At 43.4% G+C, this 24214-nt stretch overlaps 1 protein-coding gene across 3 annotated transcripts in view; it reads left to right on the forward strand.

Moving 5' to 3' along the window:
* Positions 1 to 559: 559 nt before the first annotated feature.
* The window catches only part of CLYBL (citramalyl-CoA lyase), a 174533-nt gene continuing 150878 nt past the window's right edge, over positions 560 to 24214 (forward strand). For all 3 annotated transcript variants that reach the window (XM_055702708.1, XM_055702709.1, XM_055702710.1), the window contains exon 1: positions 560 to 630. In XM_055702708.1, coding sequence (XP_055558683.1) covers positions 566 to 630 — 65 coding nt within the window. In that variant the 5' untranslated portion in view covers positions 560 to 565. The remainder of the gene's footprint in view (positions 631 to 24214) is intronic.

Raw genomic sequence — 24214 nt, forward strand, 5'->3', positions numbered from 1 at the left:
TGAAGCGGTTACCCCAGCGGCTGTTCCTGCACAGCCACCGCTGCCCGGGAAGGAGAACGGAGGGCGCTGGCGGGAGTGCCGGGCAGCGGTGCCGCTCACCCGCTCACACCCCTCTCACACACACCACCCCGGGCGGGCTTCAGGCGGCCGAGGCAGGTGCGAGCCCGTCTCCCCCTCCGGCTCTCTGGCTCCAGGGGCCTGGCGGGGGGCGGGAGCGCGGCCTGCCCGAGGGCGGCGGCCTGCCCTGGAGCAGCGGGGAGAGGGGGCAGGGAGCCGCCACCCTGAGCCGCGGGGGCAGCCCGCAGGCCCGGGTCGGCCGCCAGCAGCGACTGAGGCCCGACAACCGGCGGCGGCCGGTAACGCGAGGCACGCCCCGCCCCCGTGGTGACGTGCAGCTCCTCTCCCGCCCCGCGGCGCCCGGCCGGCCCCGGCACGTGGGGGGCGTGACGCGGGGCACGCCTCCTCCCCCTTCCTACCAATCAGCTCCGCGGGAAGGAGTGGCGCCGCGGTGGGGGGTGCCGCAGCCCCAGCCAATGGGGCGGGACGGGGCGGGGCCGAGACGGGGATGATGGCGGCGGCGGCGGCGTGGGTCTGCTGGCGGGCTGGGCTGCGCCTGTGGAGGCGGAGACTGTGAGTGACGCGAGCGGCGGGCGCGGGGGGCGGGATCAGCGGACCCCCGGCACCGCCCCTCCCGCCCTGCTGGGAGCCGCGCTCGGGGGGTCTCCCGTGCTCCCCCCGGCCGGGGCGGTAGGGGCCGGGCGGCGGGTCCCCGGCGCAGGCCGGGGCGGGGGGGCCGGGCAGCCCCGCAGCCGGAGCTGCTGGGGCCGCGGCGCCGCGTCGTGGCAGAGCTGGTGTGGGCCCGGCGGGCGGCGAGCCCCGGGGCTGCCCGCGGGGGCCGGCCGGGGCTGGGGCGCCTGCAGGGGAGGAGCGGTGGTTCCCTGGCTCTGCCGCTCCTTTGCCCGCCTCAGCCGCGCAGCAGCCGGGGGAACGGCGGCCTTTCTCTCCCGCCCTCGGGCAGCCGCCTGCCCTGTCTGTGCCTGCGGCGCGGGGCACCGGTCACGGGCCGCGCTCGGGCACGGGGAACGTGGGAGCAGAAATGAAGTTTCTTCCAGTCACGCAGCGCTGCCCGGCTGCCGGCCCCGGCACAGCCCCGACGGGGCAGCGCGCTGGGCGCCCCCGGCCCGGCCCCGGCCTGGCGGCCCACGCGGCCGCTGCGCCCACCGCCCGTGGCGTGAAACCCGGGGGGGCCGGGCCCGCAGCGGGGCGCCCCTCTTCAGAGAATACCGTGCTGAGAAACCACCCGAGGTGGAGCTGGGCACAGCGGGGCGTCAGCGGCCCCCGTCCCGGGCGTGGGGAGGCCCTTGTGGTCCGGGGCCCCGCGGCCGCGGCAGGGCTGTGTGGGCCGAGCTCAGCGGGCGCTTCCCCGCCAGGGGCCGCGGGGGGCGGGGGGTGCTGCTGTGGAGCCAGAGAGGCCACCGGGCAGGTGGAGACCACGGAATCTGGGGCATCCAAGAGGTCGGAGACCAAAGCAGGATGAGGCATGAGGAGTCCTGTCTCACCTTTGAGCTGGGCAGCCATGGAGCTGTCTGGAGCGGGGAGAGAAAATACAGGGATGACTTCACGTGCATCAATTGCCAAATTTGTTGGTTGGATTTAATTAGCAGCTCCCTGCTTTTTAGCAGGAGTTGGCAGGTGCTGCTGGGTCTGGACCCTGATGCTTGGGTCCCACAGCACTGGTTGCCATGCTGTCAGGCTGGGACCGTAATTACCGCAGGTACCTCCAATGCAGCACAGCTGCCTCTCCAGCTGCCACCATCCCCTGTTCACATGGATGTTGCTGCCCCTGTGAAGCCACTGTGCAATGCTTCCATGAGAATGTGGATGGAGTGTTTGCATCATTGGCAGGCAGGCAAAACCTGTGGAACACGGAGCTGGTTTTGCTTACTTGTGATGTTCCAGAGCCTTTTGGGCTTTCCCTGTCTGCAAAAGATTGTCTTGTTGGAAGAAGTTTTAAAAAGACTCCTTCCAGCTGTTTTTTAATAACAAATGCGGCATTTCTTTCTGTTCTTGTTGTCAAGAGCTTCAAATGTGCTTTTAAAGACAATGCTGCAGTAAATAATTGACTATGAAAACTCTTGCTGACAGATCTTTGTGAAGCATTCTTGCATTGCTTGGTGATTACACTGTAAGAGCACACATAAGCGTGATCACCTGTTTGCTCTCAGCTAGCCGAGTGCATGTTGGCTTCACCCCTTTACAAGGTTTTTTTAGGTGTATTTATTTAAGTAGCTTATTCCACATGCCTGTACTAAATCACTCAAAAGTGGCTTCGTTAAACTCTCATCTTGGTGGAGCGCTGCAGTGTATGGAATATACTGTGTGGGCACGGAGAGTGTGTCATGCCAAAGGTGCAGATACACCAGCATGCCTGCAACGACCAAAGGAGCCCAAGAAGAGTAATAACCCCGTGTCAGACCTTTTTCAGGGACTGTGCCTATGCCAACTAAAATTTCTGGTGTTTGGAGCATCTTCTCTCATCTCAACTGCCAGGAATCCGCCGCTGTTCTGTCTTGCGCTTCACACTCCCAAGTTTGTATCTACTTTGCGCATCAGTGATCATGTTGTTTTTCATGGATTGGACACTGGAGGGTGCTAATGCAATGGGAGCTGAAATTGTTCCAGCAAATTAAAGGGTTCCCCTTTGTTAGTTGTGAAATAGTTTTATTCTTTGTTGCAACGTTTAGATGGAAAGACATGAATCGTGGTCCTTGCCGTAGCTGATCCTGCTCGGTGTGTGTAGAGCTATAACCAAGAATATCAATAAAGTGTTAAGTCTGTGAGGGATTTCTTTTCTGAACCTCTTATCAAAAAAATCACTCATTTTATGTTCTACACATTTTTAAGTGTGTCTTTTGAGGTTATGGCCTCGGGGTGAAATTTATTTGAAAGTGTGACTTTCTAGTGATAAAACCACTTTATCTGGCAGAACTGTCGTGCCGTATCTGCAGAATGTGCTTTTCTACAAAGTCACTTTGGTTCACTTAAACTGATGATGTCATGTTGCTGGCAAGGTGACAACCTGATAGCAGCTCACGTTAGGGAGGGAGGGGACACCTTGAACATTGCTAATCAAGTCTCTGGTATTGCCGTATTTTCTTTTGGGGGTGGGCCTGATGGAGCCTCAGTTTACCTTGCAACCACTGTCACTGGGCCACACATGAGGGAGCATGTAGGATGGGGCTTTTTTGTCAGCCATCGCTGCTAGGTCAAGTGAAGCATGTTTTTGTGCAGGTTAAAGTTACATTGGGAGGTCTTATGCCAAAAGAGGTATTACCTGTCCGTGCTGCTCCAGCCTTCTGCTGAACTGGGTCTCCACTTTCCTCTGCCCTTGGCAGAAATACACAGGGCTGACATAAGCTCCCCGTTGTGCACTCTGGCAACTCCATACTCGGCATTAAGGACTGTGAAACTACTGCCTGAGCCAGTTCTCATCCTGGCAGCAGCAGAGGTATGATGCTGGCTAATTAATGCTAATGAGAAGCAGGGTGCAAAGCTGAGCATGTTCAGCTAATCACCACTGGCACCCCAACTAGTCTGCTTAAAGCTGACACGGTTCTGGAGAGTCCTGCCCAGTCCTCTTAGTGGACCCATTTGCCAAATGAAAGCCGGTGTTCATAAAATGTGTGAGCAAAACGGAATGGGTACAAATGCATTTTCCTTAGAAGTCTTTTCCATTTGGTACAAGTGGCAAATGTATTACTCCTCTGTCTCGTTCCCCTTTGCAAATGAATTGGGCTGTCCCCTCCTGGAAAACGTTGTTACCTTGCTGTATTATATTGGTCAGGTTTTGTTCTCTCCCAGGTGTTGCAGTTTGCTAACATACAGCTGGTTTAATTTTTCTTTCTTTTAAAAATATGCATTTTTCTCTGAATTCCTCCTTGAACTGAAGATGTGTATGAGCACAGAGAAGGAGCCTGTGGATCAAGGAAACCACAATCCCCTGCTGTCCTGTTCTGGTACCGGTTGAGACCTGCTGTTCATTTTGCAAACAGATGCACAGCCACTTTCACAGAAAAGTTGCTCGGCTGTTTATCAGAAGCAGCAGAAACATATCCAGCTGAAAGTTTACAGCTCTTTTGCAAACAGAATTTTAGTAGCTTACCAGAATAGGGTTGTAAGGGGATGTAAGCAGAAAAGCTTTTTAAACTCACTGTAATAAATAGCAGTACTGAAGACAGCCTGCTTAAGAGGAGAAAATGTAGTCTAAGCACACAAAAAAAGAACTGGTTGACAGTGTATTCATCTTGTTTACCAGCTTTTAGGAGAAGACCGCTTCTTCCATCGCACCTTCATGCTTAGGAGCAGGGATCCAGGGTACGCCTCCTGGCATAGTTTCAAGAACCAACATGCTGGCTGCGGTGCCAAAAGGATTTGCCGTTGTGCATTTTATGTAGGTTGTGTCCTAATTTGTCCCAGGAGACCTTTCTCCAGGCGAGAGGGTTTACCAACCTTCCACCAACCCTACTTGATCAGGTTGACTTTAAATGCCACCAGTGGCAGGACGCTATCCTGAGGCTCAATGCCAACCCTGCTTTGTGGCCCTGGGTGGGGAAGGAGGGCATATGTTCCCTTGGGGGGATGCTTGGTGCCTTCCAGCATTGAGCCTTCCTATGCTTGTGCAGTATCTCTTGGCCACTCAGGTCTGGGTGAGTGGGGTCTCTGGGGTTTTCATGCCTTTTGGGGAGACCAGGCTGCTGTACTTGAAGTCTCTTAAGAGTCTTTCTGGCAGGTAAAAGCCCCTTGATGCTAACAGCTTTGTAGGGTTTTTGTTGATGAACCCCAGTGTGGTATTTTCTCTGTCCTCTGCTCATCAGGTGGGCTCCTGGTGGTGGTCTCTCCTGGACCCCTTTCTTGCCTCTCTGAGCCTTCTTGTTTGGGAAGGGGGCATAGTCTGTTCACCCTTATTTTGTCAGCAGGGCTGTGCATGGAGGTGTTTCTCTGGCCGCTGCCCTTTTCACGCTTCCCTCTCCTGTCCCGCGAGGCTGCGCAGCACAGCAGGTCTGCAGAACTTTGACTGCAAGTGGGTCTGGAGGTCAGCTGCATGGTTACTGAGCCCCTGGGTGTTCAACAAGTCCCCTTCACCATGTTTCCCTTATTTTCATGTTGGTGCTATATTTACCTCTCAAGTCTCCCCGTGCCCTTTAAATCTTGTAGTATCATTGGTGTAAATAGGATTTGCCTGTCCCTGTGAAAGAGGCATCGCTGTGGCTGCCTGCCTGGCCTTCTCCAGCCCTTTGTGGGCCGGGGTTGACCAGTTGTCACGGGCTGAGCAGCCAAACCTGCTTTCTTCTCTGCTGTTTTAATTAAAAATGGTTGGCATCAGGGGCTCTGCAGCGATGAAAGGGAAATGATGAAACTGAAGAATTTGGGGCATAAAGTCGATCTCTAAATTTTAATGTACTCATTGCACTTAAACAGTTGATACATTTTATTATTGAGCTTTCAGGTGACCTAATTTCCCTTAGTACTGTACATTTAGCTTTATACATCTGCACCTAATTTGTAAAAAAGGACTTAATGAGAAACTTCAAACAGTTTAAATGTCAATTACAAAGAAAGCGAGGTTTTAAAGTTCCAGTAATCTGTCCATATTGGTCATCGAAACATGATCCCAGGTGGACGTTAATTCAAGACAGATGGCATTCCAAAGGCACAATTACAAAGAGCTTATATATTTTCAACACTAACAAGCTGTCACGCTATGTTGTAGCTACACTTCCAATACTGTATAACCACAATTGCTGCTTTATCTGCTGTAGACTCTGTAGTAAAGGGGTTTGATTCCCCACCCTTGATATTGTCAGTGGGATTTTGAGGCGGAGTGAACTGGAGAGCGGGGTTAGTTAGCATGAATATCTTTCATTCACTCGATCTGTTGGGGGTGGGGGGTGTTTGGTTTTATGTTTTAAGTTGGTGAAATGCTCTTCAAAGAAAGGAGGGGAAATGCTGAATATGGGCATAACAAGACTGGTTCATTGCAGATATATTTCTATTTCCTGGCAACATTAATTAACTTCAGTTTTATCAGCTGCTGGGCGATAACTATGATGATTTATTAAAACCCCCAACATCCTGGATGTTTTCAGTTAAAAAGTTATCTGAAAGCCTTTGCAGTAACACACATGTTACTTGGAAGACTGAAGTCCAAGGGATTGATGGTGACTTGACTTGCAGTGGTGTAAATGGCCAGCAGCTCTGCTGCAGCCAGGCAGGAGTGCTACACCCTATGCAGAAGGCGGTTTTAATTATTTTTAGGTTTCTGAAAGTATTCCTAGGCCCAGAGGCAGAGGCGGCGGGGTTGGACAAAGCAGGGTCAAGGTAGGACTTCCATTAGACTGAAGCATCAACACATGCTGTAGTTGATCTAGTTGAAGATGTCCCTGCTTATCACAGGGGGCTTGGACTAGATGACCTTTAAAGGTCCCCTCCAACCCAAGCCATTCTATGATTCCATGCAGTAGATGGCAAGGTTTGTTGTAGAAGGACAATGCTTGGTACCTAGTTAGTCGTTGAGGTGGGCGATGATCTGTGTAACTGAACAATGAAAGACAATTGGGCATTATTTCCACTGATTTTATTTTTCTGTTTCTTGAAACCAGGTCACAAAAAAGCAAGACTTGCACAGCTATGACTAGACAGTGTTTTAATAGGCTTTAAAAATTCTGTGCTGTTAGGAGCAAGATTAGTAATGCTCCCCAGGAAGGTTTTTAAGCTCCTATGGGCGTGTGTATCCTCTGAAGAGGTACTGAGAATGAAGAGCTTGTATTTCTGCTAATTTATCTACCTTTCACTGGAAAGTAGAGAAGAAAGCAGAAAGGCTAAGATGCTTCATCCTTGGAAGGCAGGAATTAAACGGTGAGGTTATGCTCTTTAATTTTTGTTTTTCATTAATGAACACTGTAAATGTGTGGTTTTTGAAAGCATCTTACTCTGCTCCCTTTTTGGAGGCAATACAAGTGCTATTTGAAATATGTAGCTCGCCAACAAGCGAATTGGACTCCTGAGCCACTCTTGAAACAAAATGCCAATTTTACCTACAGTTTTACTAGGTTTCCTGGTTTATGCAGTGGCATTTGAATGGCCTCTAGTAATTGTTTTTAGCGGGGGAAAAAAAATTCAAACAAAAATGAAAAACACAACCTGAAGCTCATTAGCACTGTATTTAGCATGCCATGAATCATTAAATCTTTATATAAATGTAAAAGTGATTTGTAACAAACAAAATCCTTTATTTTTTTGGAAAGACTTTCTTTAGAATTTTTGTTTGGACTGCTGAGGTACCGTATGTTTTCCAAACAGTGGATGTTATTACCGGAATAGCAGAGGAACCAATTCATGTTTTAATTAAATATTACACATAATTCTTGAGTTTCAGATATACTTGGTGTAAGTAAATAAAATTAGGTGGAAAACAAAAGACAATAAATAAATGCTTAGATAGGGGTTTTTAACCTAAATTTTTTAACCTAAATTTGATGCTAGTGTGTGTTGCTCTCAAGTGGTTTCCCCTTGGATTTTCCCAGTGCTTATAGGGGTAACATACTGCAGTCTTTTTATTTAGATCAGGCTTCGCTTTGAGAGTTAACTAATTGTTCAAGCCCAAGTGGGAAACTTTCTTGCACCTGGAAAATTAGGAGAGCAAAAGATGTCCGCATCCTTTCCCTGGTGGTTCTTCACCTGCGAATTTGAACTGCAGCGGTAATAAAAGTTTTGTGGACCTCATTTTATGTGAGATCATTAAGCGACAGGAGAATTCAGGACTAGCTGCCCTTCATAATTCAGGACACTGAAAGGTGCCATTTATAAGCTCAAAGTGCCTGCAGGAAGGCAAAACAGGCTTGTAAAACCCGTACTCCAAACCCTGAAAGGGAACCGGTTTGTACTGTGGGTTGCAGCCTTGGAGTGGCAAAATTGCAAAGGTGGTGGGGACTGGGTTTAAAAAAAAAAATGGAAAAACACCTGCCTCTCATAATTAATGTAATAACCTGGGTTTTCACGCTTCTTGTGTTGATATCTTTTGTCCAAAAAAACCTGAAAACATCCCGGGCAATGATCCTGGTAAAAACCTTATCAATTGTACTGCCCAGCTGTTGGGCTTGTCATCTTTCCTACTATAGCCCAGAGTTTTGCTGAGCCGCTCATTTGGCTATAAAATAAGTTTCTCCTGACTTTTTAATAATATTTTGCAACTGGTGACCTTTGTCCCTTATGTGGGCCAGATATTTTGTCTGGATTGCTCTTGCCTCCTTACTGCTTGAGAAGGAGTAAGCAGCATGCACAACACTTGAAATGAAGAGAGGTCTTCAACAAAGTGGGTGATATGCCAGCACACCCAGTCTTCCTAAAACTGTTATGGCTCTAAAGAGGCAACGTAATTTGTTAAATTCACAATATGCTGCAGCTTTATGGGCCTAGAAAGCCTGAAAAGCACTAAAGTGGCAGCCCAAGGAGACGTTCAGTCCAGTGTTCGTTCTTGGAGCTGGTATGGCTTTCTTTACATGCTCCCCTGTTACTCCTCAAATGGGAGTTGGAGCAATCGTTTTTAAGTTTATGACCAAAACGTAGCAATTGCTACCTGGAAGTGAGGCATCCCTATCTGTAATTTTAAGTGGCTGGCACTTAACTCTTCTAGTCCAGCCAACCTAAGCCACCTATTCACAGCCTCATTAATGGCCTGTGACTGAAGTTACTTGGGTGCCAGTTTGCACCCGCAGAGCCTAAATTCCATTGAAGACAAAAGCCGACTGCATGTCAGATTGGCCTGTGGCGCCTTTGTTTTATTAATCTGTATTAGTTCAATACCTGTGTGTTTACGCACACCGATTTCGGCAGCAATGGGCTATATGGTGTGGTAGCTGGACTGTCATCCCTCTGTATGCCGATCACATAGGAGCCAGAGAAGCAGTCGCACTTCAGGGGTGTATTAGTGGTATTGCATTTTCTGATGCTGCTTTTGTTGCCTAGATTGACGTGCTCAGGGCCCCAAACATTACACTGAGTTTAGTATGACCCCAGGGCCTTTGCAGAGTCGACTGCAGGACTCAAACCTTTATATCCACTATTAAAAGGCAGTTATGTGACTGTTTATGTTAGAGCCAGGTGCTTTGTTGCCTGTGGACATGCTGTTACTTGACAAAAAAAATTTTTCCCCTTTATGGTCAAAATGTGATAAACATACTTACCTGAGTACCTTACTGTTCACAAATGGTCTGGCTGCCTTCAGCAACCACTTGGATTTCTGCAGGAGGACGGGAGTCAGGGTTTTCTAGCTCTCTGTAGGGATGTGTCCATGGCAGCATTCCTGTTACTTCTATATTTTCTTTGTGAAGGACATACAATTTCTAGTCATTAGTATATTTTTAATGCCATTTTTTTGTGGTATTTATCATTTAAGTTCTCTAATTTGTAGTGTATTTCTAGCTCTGGAAGGTTTGTTAATTTAGGCTTTATATATGAATGCATGCTTTGTAGGCTTATCGCATTAAACATTCATTTATTTTTTTGTTAAATCTGTAGCAATACTAAAGCACTGAAGGTGCTTTGGATTGGGCCAGTACCAAATACTGACTTAAGCATACTGGAAGTATAAAACCTGTTTTTGAGAAGTTGATAGATGTGAAAACCATTTAACAGTTGGTTTTTTTCCTTTCCTGTTAAAACTAAGGTACTGAGGAAACCTTCCTACTGCTACATGCTGCAATATGTCAGAAACACCGTTATGTTATAGTTGCATCATTATCTAAAGGAAAAATTGAGTGTGGGTTTGAAGTCGACAAGTGATGAAAGTAGCCCTGAGGTTGTCAATTAGAAAGCCAAGGCCTGGAATTGATAAGTTAATGGCCAGTTCCCTTTGCACCCCCTCGCTTTGCTGCCTGCTCCTGCCTCGCCCCGCAGCAGCTTTAAAACCACTTGGAACATAAAGAAAAGGCTCCTGTTGCTTTGTGTCCCAAAATTTATCTCGCTGTTATGATTCACTTAAATTCTTGGCTGGTTGCAAAGTTCTTAGTATGGACAGGTAGTTAAACGAGGAGGAATGAGATGCAGCAGGTAGAAAATACAATCTCAAAACTATGTCTCCTTTTTGTCTTTTTTTTTTAATTTATCTGTTTATTTTTTGTTTAAATGTTGAACCATTAACACTGTTGATTCAGACCATCCTTCTGCAGTACACACAGTGAATTTAGCAGCAGTGCATAATGTAACTTCTACCGTATGTTTGCAGGTTTTAAAACCTGAAATTTAATGACAGCCAGTTGGAACCCATGTGTTCCTCTTAAAGGTGGAGGGCAACACGTGCAGTTTTTCCTGAAGGGAGATACTGGTTACTAAAGTTTATGATATAATGTAATATAATACATAGTGTTTCTATTTCGCTTGGGCAGGGGGGAACTAACATGTTGCCGTTTCTCTGAAGGAACACATGGGTTTAGATGAACAGGTAAATTATGGAAGATAACAAACAGGATTTATTCAGATCTTAGTTGTTCTTGGTGTGCTGTGCTGAGAAAGCAGTAGCAACCTTATGAAAAGAGCTTAATGGTATTAGCAGTAGAATATAGTTCAAACAAGCTTCATGCAAAGATGTAATTAATCTTCAGTTTTTGAAAACTTTATGTACAGTGTGAGTTTTTGGGGCTTGTAAAAGGTTGCAGATGGGCACTCCCTCTGTAGCCTGCGATGCTCTGCTGGTGGCACAGCTGCTTCAGTGACAGTGGAAATTTAAGATTTTTTTTCCACATAGCCCTGTCTCAACCTAGAGTAGATGATTAATAATCACAAGCATGAGAATGCAGTTTAATTTCTAAGCACATTCAGGTTTTTACCTTTCTGGTGATTTCACTGTAACCAGCAAACATCTGTTGAATAATAAAAAAATTGCAGTTGCTACTTACCTGCCACAATGAGATGAAACAGGGAGCTCTGAGCATGGACTGCTGCTCTGGAGTCCCTCTCTTCTCCAGCCAGATTTCAAAACATGAAGTAAATCATCTTACTCTAGCTTAATTCACAGGAAAAGACATTGTATTAAACAAGCATTGGATGATGTGCTCTCCACTTGATGTGCTAGGTTTGCCCAAGACTCACATGGCAGAGCTTTTTCAGTGCTTCACCAGAAGTTCAGTGCAGAAGAGGTAGTACGTGATTTTCCAAAAGCATGTGTTAATTCTGTGCCATTCTTTGACTGACTGCTTGAGATAGCTGTCTCATAATACCCATAAATAGTGAAAAACTGTAATGACATTTTTAATGAGAGGTTTTATTTTCTTACGCGGCATGACTTTGGTGTTTCTATAGGGTAACCTCCAGTGGTGGCCTGCCGCAAGAGAGGTTATCTCAGGGATGAAGTAAGAACGTTGTATCTAGTTTAGCCTGAACTGTCCGAGTATCACACCTACCAGAAAGCCTAATTCTGGGGTTTCCTTCTAAGTTGGTCCTTTCCTTGGATTGCAGGTTTGTCTTTGCAGGAATCTTCTGTGGTTGTTTTTTGAATGAGGTTCCGAAAGTTAATGGTGTTCAATCATCAAAACTTGTCTTCCAGAGGGATAGTCATCTCTCCCAGGACTTCTCTTCTCTTAACCTTTTTTATATGCTTTTATATACCCATCAGTCCACCAGAGCTTTTGTGCAAGGTACGTTCACGTGCTGTATGGAAGCCACTCAGCCAGAGTTTGGTGGAGTCAGCCACTGTTCCATAAAAGGCAGACTGATGCCAGAAATCTCCCATTTCTTTCAGCAGGTTGCTGCAGGATTTTGGTCTCTGCTCTTCTGGGGTCCATCCCCCCACTTTTTGTTGTTGGTTAACTGCATTTTCTCACCCGTGGTACTCTTTCAGTGTGAGAGTCCTCTCACCATGTGTTTCTTTACTTTTGTCATGCCTTAAGTACCATCTGCATTTTTCAGTATGGATGAACGTTTGACTTGTGTGCTGTCTGCTCACCAGCTTGCACTAGTTACTTCCATACTTCCACAGCACATGAAGCACAAGGGTGCTAAACAGTGCCCATCTTGGGGTGAAGGCTGTGCTGCTCTACAGAGGGGATGCAGGTTGAATTGGTCTTTTGCCTGCTTTCTCTACCTAAGAAGAGTCTCATTTTAAAAGGAAAAGTTTCTTTGTTCCCAGCTAAGCTGGGCCCACATAAACTCTTCAGCTGTCTAGAAGTTTGGTGGCATTGGATCGCTTCTGTCTGAAGGTATAAAACCCTAGTGCTGGAGCTTTTGATGCTATAGAGCTTTCTAACGCTAAAAATCGAAGGGGTTCCTTTCCACTCACAAACTTTTCTGACAAATACTGCCTGAGCAGTGCTCTTTCCTACCCACATGAGCATTCTCAAGCCCGAAGCTCCTGCTCCACTTCATTTTCATCTGTACTCAGAGAAATGTTGGATAGAAGTGAAAATTTCTTACCAAAAGTGGTGTGACATTTCCTAATGTTTTCATTCCAATATGGAGTTTTAAAATAGGGAAAAGCTTGTCTAAATGTGGTAATTTGGAACAGATAAAACCCTATTTTATACACTAGGGAAGAAAAAAAAAAAGGAAACCCCAGTGCTTGCACAAAGGCACATTCAGAGTGAGAAAGCTGACTTGGCATTTCTAGATTTTTAACTTCTAAAATAAAATTAAAGACCAATGTTGTCTTTATGCAGTCAATATAGATTTTCTTTGAGTATATCTGAAATGATATGGAGTTCAGTTAAGTTAACTTTCTCTTTAAGGTCAGTATCATCATCTAAGAGGAGCTCTGCACCAATGTTCCTGAACAAGGTAAACCAGAAAATGGATACGCTACTGAAGGGCTGCATTTCTCTGGGTAGCTGTGGGGGGTTTTTTATCAGCTTCTTAGACCACTTTTGTCTGGAAAATGATCTATTAACCTTGAAACGCTACCAACGAAGGGCAGAAGCTAAAAAAGGAAAAACGAAGACATGATGGTTTAAGTTTGTTATTGTAATCTTGAGTGTATGAAATCACATATTCACTATGCAATGGTCACGTCATGGCAAAATTAAATAGTTTTGAACCAAATGTAAACTTGTTGGAGGAAACCAGCAATAGTTTGGACCTTTCTGGTACTGTAGACCTCAAAGGTGTTTGGAGGCCTTCACTTCAGAGACTTGAAATATTCACCTCCTCCTTGATTCATCTGTTGCAATGCATGACAGGGTCTGCTGTGTGGAGAGGGATGGCTGCAGGATGCCTTCACTCTGCAACCATGAAGGGATTTAGTTCAGAAGGGAAAGACATTGAATATTTTTAACACTTTATACACTTCCAGTTTCTTTTTCAGACCACTTTAAGCCTGTTCTAAAGCTGATAAAAATATTTATTTTCTGGCATTTTTATATAACATGTGTGAGATGTAGGTCTTGCTGCTTTCTGCCGCTAGTAATGGTAATGCTGGCACATCCCTCCACTGAAAAAAAACCAAAACAACAAACCGGAACTAAACGATAAGCAAAAAGCTGAACGCTGAGTCAATGAAATAGTAGAAACTTAGTGCTCAGAAATAAATAACAAAGTTTTCAAAATCTATGCTGAGTGTATTTCTCCCTAAAAATACATCTATTAACAGTAAGCTTGGGCTTTGGCATAATTTTATCTGCCTAAATCATTAAAAATAACAAACCAAATAGAAACAATGCTTCCAGGTTGTGGGTCAGACCATTCAACTGATGAAAGTTACTGCCTAAACTCTGGAGACCCAAAGTGTTTGAAGTACTGAATTGGCTTTTGAGATCAGTAGTCTCTTCTCCAAGTACCAAGAGAATATTTTCTTCAATATATTCAATTAGCTCAGTTAAATGACTAATTTATTCAAACTTGACCAATTGGGAGTTGAAAGAAGCAGAAAAGCTTGTTCTTCTCTACCAATCTGTGAATAAAAGCTAATTATGAGAGGATTAGATTTGCTAATACTACAATATTGAAGGATATTATGACCAAATACAAGATTGGTGCTAATTCTAGCTAAGACAGAGTTATTTTAATAGATCAATTTTTAAATCAAAACAATTTTCTTTAGAAATCTAGCCTCTTTAAGACTGTGCTGTGCAACTGATAAACTGTCTTGCTACATTTTAAGTTGCATTCCAGTTTCCATCCAAAGAAATGTAAATCATAAGTAAACACAAAGGAATTAGCTAGTCAATAAGGATTGTGCCATACGTGATTTCCTAACAAAAACAGTAAAATTAATCTGAAAAAATGTATAATGAGATATAGAAAAGCTTAAATATATATCAGTGGAGCTACTCTGTCCTTCTGGCTAGCAATAAGAAGTGCCAAATTTAGTGTAAAAGCTATATTTAGTTACAAAGCAACATACTTTAGTGGTTACAAACTGAGAATTAACCTTTTTCCAAGAAAATAACTAAAATGTTTAAATGGGAAAACAAGATTCAAACATTATTTAACTCAAGGTTTTCCTTTTGGTGGTTCAACTTGTTATTTTAAAATAAGTGGCTTAAAAGACTTCATCCTGCTGAAAGTCATCAATAACTGAGGTACCTATGAGGGAACATAAACTAAGTGCAAACTTGACATAAGGATCCAGAAATTCAGCCAAGAATGTGATGTCAAGAAAATGTGAGGATAAAATTTTCAGTCCTGTCCATAAACATTTGGTATATGGGGCACCCGACAATGTGAAAACAAAAGGAAATTTAATTACCTCTTCTGCTGATAGGGTCATGAAAAAAACCCATTGTTTTGGGTACCACCAGAACGAGATACGGAGGGCAGGATGGAGAGCGTCTCCGCCATTGTGCCTTTGCTACAAAGATGCCAAGTCCTGCTGCTGTTGGCCCTGGGAGTCTCAGACTTCGAGACAGACACTGTCATGGTTCCTCTCCAACTGCGGGTCATATCAGAAGCTGTCCCTATAAATGCTAATTCTTAACTTTTCATCAGATTGCTTTGAAAAAAACAGCGCTTTCTGTTGCTGACTATTTGAAAGATCGATTTGACAGTGGTTAGGCTGCCTGGTTTTTTTAGATCCGTTCCCCCACAAGCAGAGTCTGTGAACAGTGCTGAGCTTCCGAGAGGTGGTCATTCTCCAGTAGCTTACTTGACAGCGTGGCTGGCTGGCTCTTCCTCACCTCCTAGCTGGGATGAACGACTGGGGCAATAGACAAGCGCTTGGTGCAGTGCTGCCAGATCAAGAAGCACATCTCTGGGTGCTCCAGTGCTGTGCTGTCTGAACACCTGCTGCAATGTGCCTGGCTTGATCTTGCTGCGTAGCTTCTTTAGGTTTTAACCTCTCTTGTACATGGGTTCCTCATTGTCAGGTGGTCCATAAGCCAGCTGTGTAACTCAGAAGTAGCCTACTAGTAAGTAGAAAAGGAGTTTATGGCTGGAAATTTTGCTGGGTATGATGGCCTGTTTCCCCAGCTCCGCCTTTTCCCAGGGTTAATTCCCAAGGCAGCCCTGTGTGGTTTGTCTATACGTCCTGAGCCTCCTGCTAATCACTTCTTTCCTTGATGAGCCCAGAAGAGGATTTTCTTAACTGGCCACCCAGCCTCCTGCCCAGTGCCAGAGGCATGGGGATGTAGCAATGAGGGGTGCGTAACTGATGGAAACCCTAGAGGATGGCATCCACCTCCCCAAAACTATTAACATGAACAGCCTCTGTTCCTCTCTGTGTGATCTGCTGTCTCCCTCATTGGGCTCTGGGTTCTGTGGCCCTGGCTTGGGCGTCCACCGTGACAGCAATGAGGCTCTATATGTTTGTTGAACTATAACAGTCAGTGTAAAGGATGTTGAGATAAGGGATAAAGGCTGTGTGTTACCTGCCCTGTGTGCCTGCCTGGGGTCCAGATTTTTAAATATGCTATTTCTTTGTAGTCCTTTTCAAATAAAAATCCAGGTTTTGTCATCCCTCCCTTGCGTGCATCCACGTGAAAGATTAGCACAGTATATAGGTTTTTCCAGACTGATTTTCAGGACACCTTGGACCTTTTTTTTTTTTCTGTGATGTTTCTAAAACTGGCAGAAGGAGAACTTTTTTTTTTTAGCCTGCATACGCTGCAAGGAGTATTTTAAAATAATCCCTTTTTTTTAATCTTTAAGCGTGTTTAATGCTTGTATAAGGTGCCAGATTTTAATTACAGTTGGCATTTATAAGCGTGGTGCTGGCAATGGCAACCATATTGCTGAAAAAAGGCATAAATTTTGACACTGGCAATATGGGAACCCAGCATACGAGACTGTAAACCTCATTGCTTTCTGTTTTAATATACTAGTTTAAGGGAAGAACTTTTAATGGTTAATATTTAAGTAGAACATTTAGGGTTTGATATAAAGTTGTTCTTATTTCAAGCTATTTAGTAATTTAGGGCCTATCAATGATCGGCTTAGGTAATAACTTTCTATTAAACAGCCTTTAAATACGCATGCTTAAAATAGGGAAAATAAGATGCTTCATTACAAGAAATGAGGTTGGCATCTACCAGGTTTTCCATTAAGTTCCAGGTCACAGACAAATAAAGGAAGTATGTTAGGAAAAAAAACCTTTTTAAAAATAATTAGGGAGATGTCTGTTTTGTTCACCAGATGGAAAATCAGTAGTTGTGGGTGGTCTGTGCTGGATGGGGCATCTCACAATTGGCAGAACTATGCCTTTAACTTTTAAAGTCCTGGGACAAAATGTGAAAGTAATTGACTGTTCAGAATGCTCTCTCTCTGGATACGTAGCATGCTTTTAAAACCAAGATTTAGTGAGTTTCTGACTCCCCCCCCCCCCCCCCCCCCCAAGAATGTCAAGCTGTTGTGTCTAGTATTAGGCCAATTGGGTGTATTTTGGGGAGCTGTTTAGTGGGGCTGTTGTCTTTTGTGCTTGTGCGTGCCTGAACTTACATGTGCACGACTGAAATGCCACAGCTTTACGATTCTCCATTAGCATATTGTACACATGATTTTCATAATACTGTCAGTATTTGCCGTGTTCACTGTGTAACTGTTGGTTAACATAATCTGTTTCTTTCCTCTAGTACATCCTGTTTTAAGGGATTTAAATCTATCCATTTGTCAACATGCTAAAAAAACCAAAATTGCAACCTTATTTTTGCAAACAAGAAGAAAATTCCTGTTTTAAAATAATTCAGGCCTTTGCAAAAGTATTAAAAATCTGTAGTAGTCTTTTTTAAAAAAATCCAAATAAAGAAAATGTGTACGTGTGTATAGTACGTGTACACATATGCGTATTAAATAAAGTCATTTATGAATATGTTAGGATCTTCTTGGTGCAGTTTCTAACTTTGCTCGCTGTTTCAGAACTGATACTTTCTAATTGCCAGATTTGAGAAAACAGTACTTTGATTGTGGAAAATGGGTTAGAAAATCCTTTAATTCACATTAAGAATAACAGATTTTATTATCTGAACAGCAATAAGAATGTGTGCTGTTCTGCCTCTGAAAGGATGAGGCAGAACCCATTTATGGCATAGGAGGCAATTGCTTTATATTTACCTTACTTTACGGACAATTTTTTTGCAGTTATCTATATGAATGGTCACAGAGAATTGTATGCTGTGTTATATCTATATTGTAGCTTGCGTTAAACCGATCCTCACACTTACTGTGTAGAAGCAATCTTGAAGATAAGTGAGGCACTCAACTTAGTGCCTTCTTTGTAAAATCCCTTTTGCTATGCATGACATGTACTCTGTATCTTTTTCCTTGCAGTAAAATATAAAGCTTTTTTCTTTCCATGAATCTCCTTCCAAGAAAGCACATACAGCCTAATAACACTCACCTTGAGAACCATGCGTTGCCTCCACTACAAAGCCATGTTTTCATTGAAAAGATAATTATAATATGGTTTAATGTTCTTGTCAACCCTGAAACACTGTCCCCAAAGAGTGTTATTCTGATGAAGAGAGTTGAATGTAGCTAAGAAAACATACATATAGCCATGCAGTTCTCTGATACAAGACAGATTTTTAATACAATATGCGCTTTCTGATAAGAATTATATGTTTCCTAAGGTGTTAGTTTAGAGCTGCACCTTCCTCCAGATTTCACTATTAAAAATACATAATTTTTGCTTGGATTTATTTACTTTGCTTTCTTCCTTGCCCCACCCCCACCCCAATTATATTTATAGACTTTAAACCTATACAAGGACATAAACTTTAAATCTATACAAGGATTAATTGTATATTAATATATTAATTAAAATGCTTTTAATGTGCTTTGAGGCGCAGACTTCAAATGAGTAAAAAAGCCCAAACTGGAACACAAATGGTTCTTCCCAGGCAACAAACACTCTTGGCTGTTGATATACTGTAATTTTCTGCTTTACTTAGTAAAAACAGCAATTACTTATTTGTTCCATATCTCCCCCCCCAGCACAGATGCTACTCAGTCTGTCCATTTTCTGAGCACTGAGCAGGCTGCGTGTGTTCGCGTGGATGCGCATGCATGTGTTTTAATGCGACCCAAGTCAAGTTTTCCCTTTGCACGCTGTACTGTTAACAGCATTTATTTGCCACTGCTGCTGGTTTACCACCAGCCCAAGACAATGGTGTGCTGGAAGCGGCTGTGGCTGTAAATATCTCGCTTATCAGTCTCTCCTGCCGATGACAAATGTTTCCAAGTGCAGCTTTGCGAAGCACGGAGCTGACCTCACAAACCAGTGCGAGTACAGATAAAAAACCGGACAGTCACAGCAGTTAAGATTGCAGCCTGGTCAAACAAATTTTTAACATCTTTTTTTGCTGTATTATCTTTCATGGAGGTCTGGTGGTTGTGAACAAGTGTCTGGTGGTGCTAAAAGCTACGTAGTCTGAAGCAAAAAGCATTCAAGACAAATTAAATCACAGGCAGGCTGCAGGCAATGCAAAAATTCCGCTTGGCTTCAGGCCATCTGGGATTTCCCCCTTGAGTTTCAAAGCCCGGCTAAAGGCTGGTAAGAAAAATGTTATCTGCCACACCACAAAAAGTACATATGACCACAAAAAACATCCTGAAAAGGTAAGGACAACATAACTCGGTGCTCATACAGCGAGTGTGAGACTGTTAGTATGCATGGAATTGCATGGCTCAGCACAATGCAACCTGACTGCTGAATCAGGTGCTTGGGATCTTGCATGTAATACCCAAGTACTTTGAAGAGCTACTGTTCAAATGAGGAACGTGAGCAAATACGTTAATCAATCAAAAGGCGTTTTATTAAGTATTTAATTAGTATAATTCTGGAGAGGTAGTATAAAAGAAGAACAATACCTGGCAAAAGTGTTAATATTTCAGTCTTCGTTACAGTCATTAGCAATCCATTTGCTTCCTCTGAAGTCAATGGGATTATTTTATTTCTCCTTTGAGGAGGAATTAGAAAAGCCTTAAATAAATATTGCAAATGATCTCTCTGGAGAAATTTTTCATTGCAAAAACTTCCACAACAGGCAAGTGTTAAAATGTTTCTGGTGCTGCATGGTTTTAAAATATCCTTGAGGTTTTTCCCCTCAGGTTTATATATTCAAGCCAGATAGCCACCCTTCAAAGAATAAGCAAGTGGTTCTGGCAAAACCTAACATTTTACAGTCATGTAAAGTATGTTTTGGTTCCCCCACCATTTTCCTTTTGTTTTGTGGAAGGAAAACATAGCCTAAAAATGCAAAATCTTAATTAATGAACATAGATGCTAAGTGGCATGAAAAGAAATGAAAAATGCTGGTTTCCCATTGCCCCTTCTTTTCGTATCTATTGATTTTTTACTACAAACTTTATTTTTAGGGTTTGTTTTCTTTTAATAAGAGCTGCTGTGTTCCTACTTAATATTTCTATGCAACTCCACAACTAACGTTTTGATGGATGTTTCTTGACTTAAATCTTGAGTTTAGGGTGGTTTGGTTTTTTTCCTAAACTACTTATTTTCTTTTTTGAACAAATAACTCATTATGGGATTAAATATATGACAAAATCATATAGGACTTTCCCAACAGATGAATATACATTAGTTTTGCAATTATATTTCTTAATTTATTTTGGACTATATAAAAAAATATTTTAACAGTGATGATGTCCCATATAAAACCATTGCTACATTAGATGCTGCTATGATCACAGCTAAGGCTCAGTGATCTCTCTTTGGCAGACAGGTATTTTTGCTGTTGCACATCCGCACAAATTTCCCTCTCTCTGAGAGAGACTGTGGAGCGATACTTCCAGACAGCCCATTTTGTGCAGTCCTCCTCCTGCTGCCCAGAGGCATGCTTGCCAAGGCAGCTGTTCCTGCTCCACTCTTAACATACCCTTAATATTCCACTCTCCTTTTCCATGTAACTTTGCAGATAAGGAATTGTTAAGCTCTAAATACTCTCAGTGTTTGTTTAAAACCAACTTGACTTTTAACACCTAGTATTTTTAAAGGCACTTGATCTCCAGCTTTCACATCCAAATGTTGAGGCAGAGAAACTGCATGGAAGGCTGCATTTTTGCATGTTGATAACCAAATCTTGTTTAAATGAGTAAGTACTCTCTTTGACCCCATTTCCTCTGGAAGTTCCCATTGGTTGCATATTATTGCTGTGAGATGTAGACTGATTCACTACTATTTTCTTGCCTTTTACAAGACTGGAGTAAAATTTTGCTGAAGTTCTCTTTTGATAATTTATTTTTAGTATTATCATTATTATTGTTATAATAATAATAACCTTGTTTTCTTTTATGATACTGGCATTCATTCAGCCTCTGTATCTCCTTGCACAATGCATTCCTGTAAGTCTTTTCTCATAAGGGGAGACTGCAAAGACATGCAACAGCTCGAGAAGCCGCATTAAGGCTGGAAAGTAAAATATTCAGGAGTTAAGAAATGTCAGAATTAAGATAGCTGATTCAGTCTAAGTTCAGCCTCCTTATATGTTTGCATGATAGCGTAGTCTTTTAATTTCAGTATCATACATGGGTTTTTCCACAGGATCCCTGTCTCAGTGAACAGGATGGACGATGCTGAGTTAATGAGCAGTTATTCAATATTTTGTTTTCTCCTAATTTTTCAATGTGTAGCCCTAGGCCTTATTTACTGCACACTATTGAAACCCTGCTGTGAAGACAGAATTGTTAATTTCCTCATGAGCTTTTCTATGGCACTTATTGCTATAAATATCTGAATGCTTAACAAACATTAATTAATTTATCTTCAGAAAACTCTCACAATGAAAAGGGCTGGTATTACTACTGTTTTACAAATAGGAAGCTGAGAGTCATGAACGTCCCATAAATTTGGGTGCTCAGTTGTCAGCTTACAATTAAGGAGGTAGAGAACTGTGTTTCAGCATTCAATTTTGAGACACCTTGAGCAGAAAAGTAGATCAATAGGCTTTCTCTACTCTTTTAGAAGAGCTAGTGAGATGAGCTGTGCAGGGAGCACTAATACCATTTATTGCACTAATAGCTGTTATGTGGGAAAAAAAAAACCCAGAAGCCTTGGGCATGTAAATCCTCTTCACCTGCACTCCTTTACTTTTGACTGTGTGAGTAATTTTAATTCAGTGCCAAGTAGAAACTTTTAAAGAGACCCACAGAGCATCATGGCTGTGACTTCGCTACACTTGAGAAGAGCTGGAAATACTTGAAGATACAGTGAGCAAGGAATCACCTAAATGTAGACACGGGGAAATACTGCTGAATAGCATTCCTTAAATCACAGCCTTTTCATAGATTTAGTATTCTTATTGTGGGTTACAGGAAAATCCTTTCTTCCACTCAAGATTCAGAGCTCTTAGCCCTTTATTCGAGTCACTTACCCAAGCTCTTGCTACCAAAAATGTTCTGGAATTTGATTTAATGAGGTAGGACCCTTCCAGAAGAGTACAGAAACAAAAATGTTGACAGGAGTGTCCTCTTACTTTAGAAATTGCTCTGTGATAAGAAGCAATGGCATCACTTAGTTCTTATTTTTGACGCGACTCAAGCCTATATTGCCAAAACACTGCTTTAACTAGTGATGAGTTAAACTATTACTTTCTAGATGAATAGGTAGAAGTGCTCACTTGGTAGAGGGTGGACCCAGTTCCTGTCCTTGCTCCAGTTAGTTAACCAAGTAATTGGTATTAATCAAGTATTGGTTAAAGTAAGAAAGTAGGTTTTAGATGAGTCTTCATAGACTGGTCTCAAAGGTCATGCTTGGGCATGCTCCCTCGGATCCAGGGAATATATAACTGTGTGTCAACAAGCACTCTTCTGCAGTGTGTCCCCAGGTAAGGGCAAGACCTTAAAAAACCTTAAAGTGAACACACAAACAAAAAACCTCTCCGGTTCCTACGGACAATAATCTTCCTTATCCAGTCATGACTCAGGTCTGTCCCATAAAACATCTCTGTGGGAATATATTACTGAAGACAGTTTCATAAGCTGTGTACCCTGAGGGCTGAATGTGGATTACACAGGAACATCAACTTGGCTGTTTCCTACCTTTCTGCTAGTTTGCCTTGCAGTAGTATTTTAATGTGGTTTTCGTAGATTAAGGGGACATTTTAGCCTGAAATGATACTGGACCCCACGCGGTTTGTCAGCATGGCTTGTGAGCTGGAGAGCACCAAGCCGCAGTGGGCAACATGCAGGTAGTACTGCAATATTGCACTTGGCAATATGCATATGGCACAAAGGTATGAGGCGCTGGTACGATGTTGGTGTCCTCTGTGCAGGTGTTACACCTGCTCGGTGTGGCCTGGCATCGCTGAGCTGCTGTCCTTGCCACCTTTGTTCCCGGAGCATGGTCAGTGCCTGGTGCTGTCCGTGGGGAGGGAGGGAGCCACGCTGCTTCCTCAGTACAGAGCTGGGGCAGGCAGACAGGAGCTTGTCTTCCTAAGAGGGGAGTCAGAAAACAGGACTGCAGGGAGTGGAAGGAAAACAGGGACTGTAGTGCCCTTAGGGCTACTTTCTGCCACAACATTTTGTCACAATGTGAGCAAGTATGAACCCCCATTATGAGCAGATCCCAGGACCTGCAGCCTGCCGAAGTCCCACTGACTCATTATCTAACAATTCAATTATAGTTGGTGGTTCTCTGACACTTTTTCTGTTTTTTGGGGAGGAATCTCTGCAACTAAAGATGCCCAGGTGCATCAGGGGGCCATTGCAGGTGATGTGATGCTTTCTGCTGCAGCTCTGTCTTGTCCTTTCTCTTCCTCAGGTCATTGTTTCAGTCCCATTCCCCTTCTGAGGCTTCTCATTTACTTCAGCCCTCTTGCCAAGCCAGGACTAGCTTTCATCTTAGGGCTCAGCATTTGACAGAAGGTTTTTGGGAATGCTTAAGTAAAACGCCTTCTTCCCACATTTTCCTAGAACTGTTAGCCACTGCCATTGGGTAGTAGGTTTGGGGTCTGTACCTCAGCTGTGCTGTGGAGTTCCCTCGAGGGGAAGGGGTACTGCACAGTCTGGTCTGACCAAGGGCTGGAAGCGGAAGGGATACAGCAAAACATTTAGATTATTACGATCTTAAATGAAACAAATCTTCCCTGCCTATGTTGAATTGCAGTTTTTCAGAGCTTTTTAACTTGATCAAATTTGGGTAATTTCTAATGAGCATGACAATGACATACAGAAAATACAAAAGACGCACAGTCCTCCTTGCTAAGTTGGAAGTAATTTGAAAAGGAATATTTTTCAAGGCCTTGGTTATTTCAATATGCAGAGGAACCTCACTCTTTGAAATCACCTGTTACTACTGTAAGGTTCCCAGAACTTTAGCCTGAAGTGGACACGAAGCACAAACAATTCCCGTCCCCGCTGTCAGCAGAATTGTGTACAACTGAAAAATCATCTGGCAACTTAGTAATAGGCCACAAAATGATCCTAACTGTAGTGTACTTCCATGAGGAAGGCTGAATGTAGAGAATGATGTTGCTGTGTTAATGGAGAAACACAACTTTCTGCAGAGCTCATGAAGGAAAATGGGTACTTTTCCAGTCTGCTTACGTGGCAAATTCCAGAAATGTAGGCCAAAAGACTGAATCCAAGCTGTAGGCAAGCAGACATCACTCCCTCTCCAGTGCTTAGGTGCATAGCTAACGAAATGTGGAGGTTTGACTTTTTTGTTAACAAAAAGACCAACTTTGCTAATGCAGACCCCCTGCTATTGGAACACCAGAAGTGCTGGACTAACAAATAAGCACACAGGAAATCTGCAATTCCAGAAAAACTCAGGTCTCCCAAT

The sequence above is a fragment of the Falco cherrug genome, chromosome 2 (assembly GCF_023634085.1).
Source record: "Falco cherrug isolate bFalChe1 chromosome 2, bFalChe1.pri, whole genome shotgun sequence".
In the NCBI taxonomy this organism is placed as follows: domain Eukaryota; kingdom Metazoa; phylum Chordata; class Aves; order Falconiformes; family Falconidae; genus Falco; species Falco cherrug.